A 12610-nucleotide genomic window follows, 5' to 3' on the forward strand; every position below is an offset into this window, starting at 1 on the left:
GATTCTTTACCACTGTGCCACCTTGGAAGTTCAGATATTGTATGCTGCTGCTGCTGCTGCTAAGTCGCTTCAGTTGTGTCTGACTCTGTGAGACCCCATAGACTGCAGCCCACCAGGCTCCCCCGTCCCTGGGATTCTCCAGGCAAGAACACTGGAGTGGGTTGCCATTTCCTTCTCCAATGCATGAAAGTGAAAGTGAAGATGCTCAGTCATGTCCGACTCTTAGCAACCCCATCGACTGCAGCCTACCAGGCTCCTCCATTCACGGGATTTGCTAGGCAAGAGTACTGGAGTGGGGTGCCATTGCCTTCTCCCCAGATATTGTGTATGTATGACTAAATGACTTTGCTGTACACCTGAAACTAATACAACACTGTAGATCAAACAGACTCCAGTATACAGAAAAAAATTCAGAAAAAGAAAGCATTTACTATCCTCCACATCAAAGCAAAACAAACAAACAAAACAAAGACAATAAAAACCACATCCGTAGAGGATGAGAAGATTCCTGGAGGGTCCACCAGACAAGGATTAGCCTTCTACTGAAATGAAATGAAAGTTACTCAGTCGTGTTTGACTCTTTGTGACCCCATGGGCTGTACCGTTCATGGAATTCTCCAGGCCAGAATACTGGAGTGGTTAGCCGTTCCCTTCTCCAGGGGATCTTCCCAACCCAGGGATTGAACCCAGGTCTCCTGCATTGCAGGTGGATTCTTTACCTGCTGAACCACAAGGGAAGCCCTACTGAAGTGTTAGCCAAATAGACAACCCACCCAGTTACAGAGCCCTGAGTTTCCACAGATTCATCCACAAAAAGGAGTGGGGGCAGGGAACTGTCCAAATCCAGCCCTCAGCTGAAGCAAATAATAATGGCTAAAAGCTTAAAATAGATCCAGGGAGGAGCTCAATTTCGGGACATAAGAAGCAGTTCAGCACCTCAGGCAGTTCTGGATTTGGAAATTGTCTTGGTTCCTCCTTACTTCCTTCTATTCGTTGGACCAGAAATTCATACAGACCTTTCTGAACTAATTCACCAGGTCTGATGATGAACTTATTTAGACCAGCCAAAATAATTGTCAGCCAGGGACACAGGACTTCAACCTCCCTGCAGAAAATCCCTGACATCTGACGTAGGAGGATTTATAGGTTTAGTGGAAATTGCTTTCTCCTGCTCTCCAGATTACAGACTGTGGGTTGAATTTTTTTTTTTCCGTGAATAAACATCTTTCTAATAATGAACAGACCGATAATGTCTTAAGAGAGAAAAAGAACATCCTTTTCCTTTTTTTTTTTTTTTTTTTTGCTGTTTCTTCAGAGAACTATTTGGATTTGGAAACCCACGTTGGCCGTCCAGAATATGAAAGTTGGCGTTTTCTTTTTGTGGTGGGTGTGGGTTTTGCCTACTGAAAGCAGAGTGCACTGGCGAAAAAGAGACATACAGGAGATGTCGAAGAAAGGCAGGTGAGTGGACATTTCAGCACAGAGGATTTAGGGGGAGACGGTGTGTGCAGCGAGCTTCTGGTTTCATTGTGGAATCGTTTCCAGTATGTGGTGTTTCCTGGGGATGCCCTTTGCCTTCTTGCTCCTTTTCCCTTTGTTCTCCTGCTTCCTTCCCCTCTTCTTTTTACGATGTTAGAATTATGTTTTCTTTTTAAATGATGCTTAGATTTGGTACAGTGCTATCATTGCATATTCTCCAGTCTCTTAGGAATTGTCGTGGGTGAAAAGATTCTGGGGAAAAAAAAAGCATATATGCACGTTAAAAATAACAAGGGCAATTATTTGATGTTTGCATCCTAGGTTGGAGAAAATCTGGGAATTCTCAAATGACTGATGGGACCTCTAATTAGTGAGAATGATTATGTGAGTTCTAATTATTTCTGCTAGATGTGTAGGTCCCTTTTACAATCTTTTAAAAGAGAACAAAACAGCTTTCTTCAAGCTATATGGCCCGGAGGATCGTTAGATTGTCCCCATCTGTAAACTGGGAGGGTACGGGGTGGACCAGCCTGAGGACCAGCTGCTGATGGTTGCCAGCAAGGTACGTGCCGCCCTGGCTGTGCCAGTCTGCGGAAGGAGCTCAGACAGAAACAGACTGATCCTTCAGCATCAGCTTCACCAGGATGGCTCTGTGACAGTGCTGGTAATGGAAATGCATGTCTGCACACCTGTTTGCCTGATACGCATCAATAAAATAGGATATTTGGAGACCCCACTCCCCACCCCTAAAACCAGCTCTCTCTTAACTGATGGAGAGATGGAGGCAGGAAGGGCATTCTTGATTCTTGGTTCTTTATTATCCTGAATTCAAATTGAGCTTTAGCTTTCTTCATCTCTGATTGTAAGATGAGCAGAGGTCATAAGTATCAATTACTATGGGACTTTCTTGGTGGTCCAGTGGTTAAACCTTCTTCCTTCCTGTGCAGGGGGTGTAGGTTCAATCCCCAGTCAGAGCACTAAGATCCAACATGCCACAAGGTGTGGCCAAAAACTTTTTTTAAAAAAGCAAAATTGATGAATATGAAAGGAAATCCGGCTTCTTGGAGCCTGGGGCTAGTGGGAGGGCTGGGTGTCTGACTTCTGAGTGACCCACTCTGGGTTTGAGAGAGCCCTTCACACTTGGGCTTCTGAACAGCCAGCTATGGCTCACAACCCTTGTTTCAAGCAGTTTTAGCAACATATCAAAGTTAAGGAGTTGAAATATGCATTGGTCGTGGTGAGCCCAGGACACAGACAGGGACTGCTGTGCACACGACACGTGTCCCATCACTGTCAGAGTCAGGGGCTGCGGGACAAACAGTGGAATTTGTGGAGCGGTGCCACCATAGAGATGATCTGAACCAAATGTGCTCTCGAGGATTACAGATGGCAGCAACAAATCCTATTGGTTGTCACCAAAAACTTTTCAGCCTCTCTCCCAAGCCAGAGTTAGAGGGGTGACTTATTAGGAATACCAGTGAGTCACTAGTGGTAAAGAGTCTGCCTGCCAATGCAGGAGATCCAAAGACTCAGGGTGGATCCCTGGGTCAGGAAGATCCTCTGGAGAAGGAAATGGCAATCCACTCCTGTATTCTTGCCTGGAAAATCCCATGAACAGAGGAGTCTGGTGGGCTACAGTCCATGGGGTCACAAAGAGTGAGACATGACTGAACACGCACACACACACACACACAAAATGACAAAGTGAGTCCTGAAAGCAAAATAAATTTTCTTTTAAAAATTACTTAAAGGAACTTTTATTTTTATTATGAAAGACACATTATTTTAAAAACCACAGGAAAAAAAATGTTTTTGAATGCACAAAAATCACCCATAATCCCCAAAACCTAGAAATAACATTGTTAACATTTTTGTGTATTTTCTTCTGTTTTTTTTTTAATAAGCATTTATTGAGTATTAACTAGACTGGGGTTTTTCTATGCATATGGTTTTGTAACCTTATTGTATTTAATGTGATTTTATCTGCATATTTTCTTATTTGAAGTATATAGTGTTATCATTGGAATGAACACACTATAAAGCATCATAATAATTATAACTGCTTAAGTATCTTCCTCTGCTTACAATATTTAACTGCTTTCTCTTTGTTATTATAAATATTCTGTCTGGATATCTTTGTATATAAGGTCATTGTTTATGTGCATGATTATTTAATTAGGGTAGACTCCTGGAAGTATATTAGACCAAATGGCAAAAGAACATTTAAAGTTCCAGTATAACTGGCAGAACTGCTTTCCAAAATGGTGAACCCAGCCAGATGTTTTGTTTTTATGCAGCCTAAGTTTTTAAAGGGCTCACTTAATTTTAGCCAGACTCTGAACTCGTAAACTGCTGGTAATTTGTAGCCAGGCTGCTTTTCACAGTTCATACTAATAACATAAGAAGCAAGGTGAACACATGCATGTGGTGAGAGTGAGGCTAGTGAGGTGCCAATGATGCAAAATCTAAAGTGACCCTTGGGAATTCCCTGGCGTCCAATGGTTACTACTCTTTCCACTGCCAAGGGCTCGGGTTTGATCCCTGGTCAGGGAACTAAGATCCCACAAGCTGCAAAGCACGACTGAAAAATAAATAGCTGACTGAATGAATGAATAGGGCCTTGCACGACCCAAGAGTAAGGGCCTTCTTACATTTTGTGCCTCACTTGGGGCTTACTCTAGTCTCTGCCCTGGCAAATAATTTATGTGTTTTTCTCAGCATCTTCTTGGGAGATATATCCAGATGGGATCCACCTTCATGAAACGTGCTGGATAAAGATCAGAGTGCCAGGGCATTGAGCAGTGTTTTTAGAATACTTATGGTCTCTCCCTCCTCCTTGGAAGAATGAAAATCTAGCCTATCTACACCACAGGCACCTGGACAAATTCCTACTCAAGCTCTGGAAGCACAAACTGATCCCATCAGAAGCAAGTACCATTAGCATTCTTGTCTGTAATGCTATAGAACTCAAATTTAAACTGCAGGAAAGAGAGGTTCTAAGAGTTTCAGCTGATTTCCATTTTGGGGAGATGACACTGGTGGCAGGGTGGCAGGAGGATGCAGAAGGAGTTGCAAGGCAGACAGAAAAAGTCATCCAGAGTCCCTGCTTCAGACCAGATGAGAGACGGTGAGAGCCGGAGCTAGGATGGTACTAGTGGGATGAAGTGAACAGGGATGGGGGAAGATGGATGAGAACTTTCAGGAGGCAGAATTGTCAGGATTAGACTGGGTGGGAGTCTAGCAGGTATCTTGAAGGTGTAACTGGGTATGGGGGAGTGCCTGGGAAGGGAGAGCAGGAGGAGAAGCAGGTTTGGGGGCAAAGAGGATGAGATCAGTATAAGCATGTGGACCTGCGTGTGCTTACAAGCTACTAGAAGATGGTTGTCCAGTTGACAGGAAGGGCTCTAGGTCTGTGGCTCAAAAGAGAATTAGGGTCTGGAGATGTAGCTGTAAAGAGAGTTTTTCGGTGGTGATGGATGAAGTGACCCAAAGACAGCATGAGATAAGAGCAGGACAAAGAGAGAGCTGTGATGAGCAACATTCAAGACGAAGATGAAGAGGACTCCGTGGGGACCTCCCTGGTGGTCCAGTGGTCAGGAATTCGCCTTGCAATGCAGGGGACACGGGTTCGATCTCTGGTCGAGGAACTAAGATCCCACATGCTGCAGGGCAACTGAGCTCGCTCACCACGAGAAAAGATCCCGCATGACACAACTAGAGGATTCAGGGAAGGAAGCTGGAAATGGGTGATCAGAGAAACAGGTGTAGAACTGGAATGGAGAGGTGCCAAAGAGGCTAAGGGAGCATCTACTGGACAGTTATCAGATGCGTGTCACAGAGCAGACACCGCCCTGGGCAGTGGGTGCCTCATCAGTGACCAAGTCAGGTACACACTCTCCCCACAAGAGGCTTGCGGACCAGAGAGGCGTTCAGTTGAGGTGTCAAAGGTTTCCAGAAGAAGGGAGCAATCCATGTGGATTGCAAAACCTGGTGGGTCAGATCCCACCAGGGTCAAAATCAGTCAGGTAGAGGGCCAAGATGCAAGCTCCACTTAAGTGGTGAAGAGCCGTTAACAATGTCAGCGAGAGGAGATGGGCAGCGGTGTGTTGAGGAGAGGAGAAAATGGAATGAATGTGGTTCACTTTTACAAGAAGCCTGGCTGTCAACTGGACCACTGAGACTAGAAGAAGCTGAGAGTGATAGACAGTGATGGGAGCTTGCAGCGGATTCAGGTGATGAAGGGCAGAGGCCAGGAGGGAGGAGGTTGTTGGCTGTCAGAACCTGTCCTGACAAAGCACAAACCTCTGGGTTATGGGCGGGGTCTCTCTGATCGCCCTACACCTCTTTTATTAGATTTTTATTTAAAAATATTTTTTCTTAATTTGGCTTTGCTGGGTCTTAGTTGAGGCATTCAGGACCTAATACCCTGATCAGTAATTGAACCTGGGCCCCCTGCACTGGGAGTATGGAGTCTTAACTACTGCACCACCAGGGAAATCCTGTGATTTTTTCTTTTAAGTTAGCAGTGTTCTCTCTTCATTGCATCCCTTCATTCTCCAGAGAGCTTGCTAGAACTTTGAGTCTTTGTGCTTCTCACTCTCGTCTGGTTACAAAGCGCCGCTCATCCTGATAGTTTCCTGAGCCTTCACTGGGCTGCTCCAGGGCTCACCACACCCATCTCTTCCCTCTTCCTCTGGCTCATTGTTTTTTGCTCCTCCAACATTTAGCATAGATGTCACCTTTTTTCGAGGACCTTCCTTGGCCCTCCCCAACCCCTGCATCTGAAGCCTCAGATGACTTTTTTCCGAGCTTCCATGGCCCCCATCTATCCTATCTCAGACAATTGATCATTCAGTATTATCAGCCTATGAGCCCCCTGAGAGCTGTCTGCCCAGGCTGCCATAACAAAACACCACAGGTTGGGTGGCTTAAACAACAGACATTCGTTTTCTCAAGTCCTGGAGGCTAGAAGGCCATGATCAAGATGGTAGCAACTTTGGTTTCTGGGAAGGGATCTCTTCCAGGCTTGTAGATGCCGCCTTTCTGCTGTGTCCTCACAGCATCTTTCCTCTGGGCTCACCGCTGGGGAGACGGAATGTGATGGGGAGGCTCTTTGGTGTCTCTTCCTCTTCCTAAGTGGACACCAGTTTCAATTAACCTTATATACCTGCCTAAAGGCCCTGCCTCCAGATACAGTCACATGGAGCATTAGGGGACGATATGAATGGGCGGGGCACAGTTTAGTTATAACAAGGGCTCAGCTAACACCTTTATCCTTGTCTCCCCAGGTTCAAGTACAATATCTGATAAATAGCAGATATTCAAGAAATGTTGGGCATGAATAAATGAGAGACTCTTAACCCTTCCTTTTCTTGTACTTCACTCATTCATTCATTCATTCAACAAATATGTATTGATGACACTCTGCTCCAGGCACTGGAAGAAACAGTGAGCAAATTGGACCTCACCCCTGCCTCTACAGAATTTCAAAGACCTTGGAAATGCCCCCCTTTTAAAGATGAGAAGAGAAAGGCGCAGAAAAGTACAGAAGTCATGCCAGGTCACACAATGTACCCTCAGAGTTCTGCATCTCCCGTTTCTCTACTTCCTGTGCCCAACTCTGACCACCGTAAGAGGAGAATGGGAAGTTATACTCATGGATGTAAAATTCAGGTTGAACCATATGAAAATGTTTTCATATGTCAAAACCAGAGCAATGTTCATGTTAACATTTTCTTATTTAATCCTTATAGTGATCCTCTAAGGTTAGGGTTATTCCCTCATTTTATAGGAAACTGAAACAGAAAGATCAAGAAAAGGGGATGTTCAAGGTTGAGATTTTACCAGAGAAGCAGGTGGACAAACATGCCCTTGCTGCGTCCTCTTGTCCCCCTGGAAGGGCCACAGCAGGCCAAGTCTGATCCATCGAACCTGGGTCCATCGTGGTGGCAAGAAGGCTGGATCAGAAGACTCTGAGACAGCACAAACACCCCACCTATGCCAGACACAGCCTTCCGGTTCTAGGCAACTCAGGTCTCCCACAGGTGTGCAGACTTCAGGCATCATGGAATATTCACTGTCTCGATTAGTCAGGGTTCTCCCAAGAAACAGAACCAATAGCATGTGCATAACATGTATATATCTGGGCTTCCCTGGTGGCTCAGTGATAAAGAATCTGCCTGCCAGTGCAACAGATGCAGATTCAATCCCTGGGTCAGGAAGATCTTCTGCAGAAGGAAATGGCAACCCACTCCAGTATTCTTGCCTGGGAAGTCCCATGGACAGAGGAGCCTGGTGGGAGTCCATGTGGTCCCGGAAGAGTCAGACACAACTTAGATACTAAACAACAACAACAATGTATGTTTGTATATCTATCTCCCTATCTGTCTCTCTATGGTATTACACACATACATATATATGGTACAATATTTATTTTATATATATATATATATATATATATATATATACCTATATATGTATATATACGGGGCTTCCCTGGTGGCTCAGAAGGTAAAAAATCTGCCTGCAATACAGGAGACCTAGATTCAATCCCTGGGTTGGAAAAATCCCCTGGAGGAGGGCATGGCAACCCACTCCAGTATTCTTGCCTAGAGAATCCCCATGAACAGAAGAGCCTGGCATGCTGTAGTCCATGGAGTCACAAAGAGTTGGATACAACTGAGGGACTAAGCACATACGTGTACACACACACACACACACACATATGAGGGGAGCTGGGGTGGGAGGAGGATTTATTTAAAGAATTGGCTCATGTGATTGTGTGGGTAACCAAGTCTGAAAGTTACATGGCAGTCAGGCAGGCAGGGGGAAATTCCAGCAGGAGCTGATGTTTCAGCTGAAGGCAGTCTGCAGACCAAATTCCCTCTTCCTCAGAGGACCTCAGTCTTTTTTTCTAAGGTCTTAAACTGATTGGATGGGACCTACCCACATTATGAAGGGTAATCTGCTTTATTTAAAGGCTACTGATTTAAATGTTAGTCACATCTTAAGAACACCTTCACAGCAACGTCTAGGCTGGTATTTAAACCAAAAACTGGTACCAGAGTCTAGCCAAGTTGACACCTAACTTACCTATCACACATTCTTAGAGGCAGTGGTTTGAAAAAGAGATCATCAGTTACCCAAAAATCCATTTAGTGAGGAATCCAAGGAAAGTTATACTTGAGGGAAAATACACAGTCCTTACTCATTATGTGGAAAAATGCACAGTCTCCCTAGCAGTTCAAGAAATGCTGTTCAAGACAGTGTAAATAACATGATGGCAGAAATAAATAAAATAAAGAAAAATTAAATGCACACACACATATTCACACAACCCCCAGGCCAACGAGTCTGTGGGGAACACAAAACCACCTCTGTGGGGCTCTGGCAGTAAACTGGCCATTTCCACATTGCCGTCTGCCTCTAGGACCAGAGCTATAATGTTGCTGTTATTCAGTCGCTCAGTTGTGTCCAACTCTTTCCGACCCTATGGACTTCAGCATGCCAGGCTTGAAGATGAAGTAATGAACAAAGTGAAGTATAACTTATCGAATGCTCTGCTATTAGTTAAATGAGCCTTCTGGCAGCACCCTGCTCCTAATGGGCCCCCAGACCTGATCTAACCTCTGGGAAATGTTTTGAGAAAACATCATCTTTAGACAAACAGACTGGGAACTATGGCAAGGAAATATGAAGAAGAAAGACCACGGACCAGAAGTTTTCATAATCTGACTTAGCAGCAGCAGTAGCAGCAGCAAGAAGATAGAATAAAAATGTATGTTCAAGAAACATACACCCTCCATTCAGTTCAAGAAGCTGTCTCAAACGTCATCCTGTATTATCATAAATTCAGTTCACTTCAGTTCAGTCGCTCAGTCGTGTCCGACTCTTTGTGACCCCATGAACCGCAGCACGCCAGGCCTCCCTGTCCATCACCAACTCCTGGAATTTCCTCAAACTCATGTCCATTGAGTCAGTGATGCCATCCAATCATCTCATCCTCTGTCGTCCCCTTCTCCTCCTGCCCTCAATCTTTCCCAGCATCAGGGTCTTTTCAACTGAGTCAGCTCTTTGCATCAGGTGGCCAAAGTACCGGAGTTTCAACTTCAACATCAGTCCTTCCAATTTACACCCAGGACTGATCTCCTTTAGAATGGACTGGTTGGATCTCCTTGCAGTCCAAGGGACTCTCAAGAGTCTTCTCCAACACCACAGTTTAAAAGCATCAATTCTTCCACGCTCAGCTTTCTTTATAGTCCAACTCTCATGTCCATACATGATCACTAGAAAAACCATAGCCTTGACTAGATGGACCTTTGCTGACAAAGTGATGTCTCTGCTTTTTAATATGCTATCTACATTGGTCATAACTTTCCTTCCAAGGAGTAAGCTTCTTTTAATTTCATGGCTGCAGTCACCATCTGCAGTGATTTTGGAGCCCAAAAAATAAACTCTGTCACTGTTTCCCCATCTATTTGCCATGAAGTGATGGGACCAGATGCCATGATCTTCGTTTTCTGAATGTTGAGCTTTAAGCCAACTTTTTCACTCTCCTCTTTCACTTTCATCAAAAGGCTCTTTAGTTCTTCTTCACTTTCTGCCATAAGGGTGGTGTCATCTGCAGATCTGAGGTTATTGATATTTCTCCTGGCAATCTTGATTCCAGCTTGTGCTTCTTCTAGCCCACCATTTCTCATGATGTACGCTGCATATAAGTTAAATAAGCAAGGTGACAATATACAGCCTTGACGTACTCCTTTTCCTATTTGGAATCAGTCGTTGTTCCATGTCCAGTTGTAACTGTTGCTTCCTGACCTGCATACAGGTTTCTCAAGAGGCAGGTCAGGTGGTCTGGTATTCCCATCTCTTGAAGAATTTTCCACATTTTATTGTGATCCACACAGTCAAAGGCTTTGGCATAGTCAATATAGAAGAAATAGATGTTTTTCTGGAACTCTCTTGCTTTTTCCATGATCCAGCAGATGTTGGCAATTTGATCTCTTGTTCCTTTGCCTTTTCTAAATCCAGCTTGAACATCTGGAAGTTCACGGTTCACATATTGCTGAAGCCTGGCTTGGAGAATTTTGAGCGTTACTTTACTAGTGTGTAAGATGAGTGCAATTGTGCAGTAGTTTGAACATTCTTTGGCATTGTCTTTCTTTGGGATTGGAATGAAAACTGACCTTTTCCAGTCCTGTGGCCACTGCTGAGTTTTCCAAATTTGCTGGCATATTGAGTGCAGCACTTTCACAGCATCATCTTTCAGGATTTGAAATAGTTCAACTGGAATTCCATCACCCCCACTAGCTTTGTTCGTAGTGATGCTTCCTAAGGCCCACTTTCTTCAGATTCCAGGATGTCTGGCTCTAGGTGAGTGATCACACCATCGTGATTATCTGAGTCATGAAGATCTTTTTTGTACAGTTCTTCTGTGTATTTTTGCCACCTCTTCTTAATATCTTCTGCTTCTGTTAGGTCCATACCATTTCTGTCCTTTATTGAGCCCATCTTTGCATGAAATGTTCCCTTGGTATCTCTAATTTTCTTGAAGAGATCTCTAGTCTTTCCCATTCTATTGTTTTCCTCTATTTCTTTGCATTGATCACTGAGGAAGGCTTTCTTATCTCTCCTTGCTATTCTTTGGAACTCCGTATTCAAATGGGTATATCTTTCCTTTTCTCCTTTGCTTTTCACTTCCCTTCTTTTCACAGCTATTTGTAAGGCCTCCTCAGACAGCCAGGTATCCAACTTGGAACATGTCAATTCCTTCTTCTTAAGTTCCTAGGGACTTAATCAGTAAATGCGCTCATTTTTTTCCCCAACCAGGATTGAACCCACTTCCCCTGCATTGGAAGCATGGAATTTAAACCACTGGACTGCCAGGGAAGTCCCAATAAATGCCCTTGTTTAATCAATGAGTGGGCACCAGTTTTGTGCAAGGTCCATGCTGGCTCTTCTGTGAGGGGAAAGGTAAGCTTGGACCTTCCACATTGAACCCAAATTCCAGGCAATGGGAGCCAGATCTCCCAGTGAGATACAGTGGCCAAACTTGCCTCCCATCCTTAGAGCCAGAGCCTCTGAGTGTGACTCCTGGCTCCTTCACTTTCACAAGTTATTCAAACCATCTGTGTCTTAGCTTCCTCATATATGAAATGGGCACAGTGGCAAGGCCTACCTCACAGGGTTGTTATAAAGACTAACCCAGTTAATACATGTGATATTGTTAGCCTGGTAACTGGCAGAGAGTAAGTACTCAGGCAGTGTTAGTTATCCTTTTATTTGCTACGTGTTACACTTCATTTCAAGGTCAATACTCATACCTCGGCTGGTACAATGATGCTGGTGACATGAAAAGTATTTGAAGATATATGTAACTTGAGTTAAAAGCAAGTTACAGTGTTTCCCCTCTCTCAGGGTTGTAAGGATATACTCAGGATGGTACAGGTTATTTCTTAGTGGTTTTCATCCTTTCCTTTAGGCTTCAATCTATTTTCCAAAAAATGTTAACATAGGAATGTGAACAGAAAATAGTTATTTTAAAATATTAAATAGCAACAATTTAAAAAAGATTTTAGGGGAGTTCCCTGGTGGTCCAGTGGTTGGGACTCAGTGCTTTCACTGCCGTGGCTGGGATTCAATCCCTGGGCAGGGACTAAGATCCCACAAGTTGCATGGTGTGGCAGAAAAAGAGTAAGATTTTACATGTCCTAATTATCAGTTTTTTGCTAAGCTAGAATCTCAGCCTCATGATGGCAGAGATAGTGACATTTCAGAATTTGGCAGCCCTTCCTTTAGTCGGTGCCCAGTTCTGTTTTAGACTGGCCCAAAGCCACAGTAGGGCTTCCCTGGTGGCTCAGTGGTAAAGAATTCACCTGCCAATTCAGGAGACTCAGGTTCGATCCCTGGGTGGGGAAGATCCTTTGGAGGAGAGCATGGCAACCTACTCCAGTATTCTTGCTTGGAGAATTCCATGGACAGATGAGACTGGTGGTTTACGACATAGTGACTAAACAACAAAAGCCACAGTAAGATTAGGGCCCAACTTGATTTTTATTCCTACCCCCTCTTTCTTCCTGCATCTCTTGTATTGCTCTCTCTGGCACCCATCCAAAGAACTAATACCATTCTT

The 12610-nt window shown here is 44.2% G+C and overlaps 1 protein-coding gene across 1 annotated transcript in view; it reads left to right on the plus strand.

The window, feature by feature from the left end:
* The first annotated feature begins 1285 nt into the window (after positions 1–1285).
* GABRR1 (gamma-aminobutyric acid type A receptor subunit rho1) overlaps positions 1286–12610 on the plus strand; it is a 33100-nt gene continuing 21775 nt past the window's right edge. Inside the window, exon 1 of the mRNA XM_061427833.1 lies at positions 1286–1461. Coding sequence (XP_061283817.1) covers positions 1358–1461 — 104 coding nt within the window. The 5' untranslated portion in view covers positions 1286–1357. The remainder of the gene's footprint in view (positions 1462–12610) is intronic.

Source organism: Bos javanicus, chromosome 9, assembly GCF_032452875.1.
Source record: "Bos javanicus breed banteng chromosome 9, ARS-OSU_banteng_1.0, whole genome shotgun sequence".
Lineage (NCBI taxonomy): Eukaryota > Metazoa > Chordata > Mammalia > Artiodactyla > Bovidae > Bos > Bos javanicus.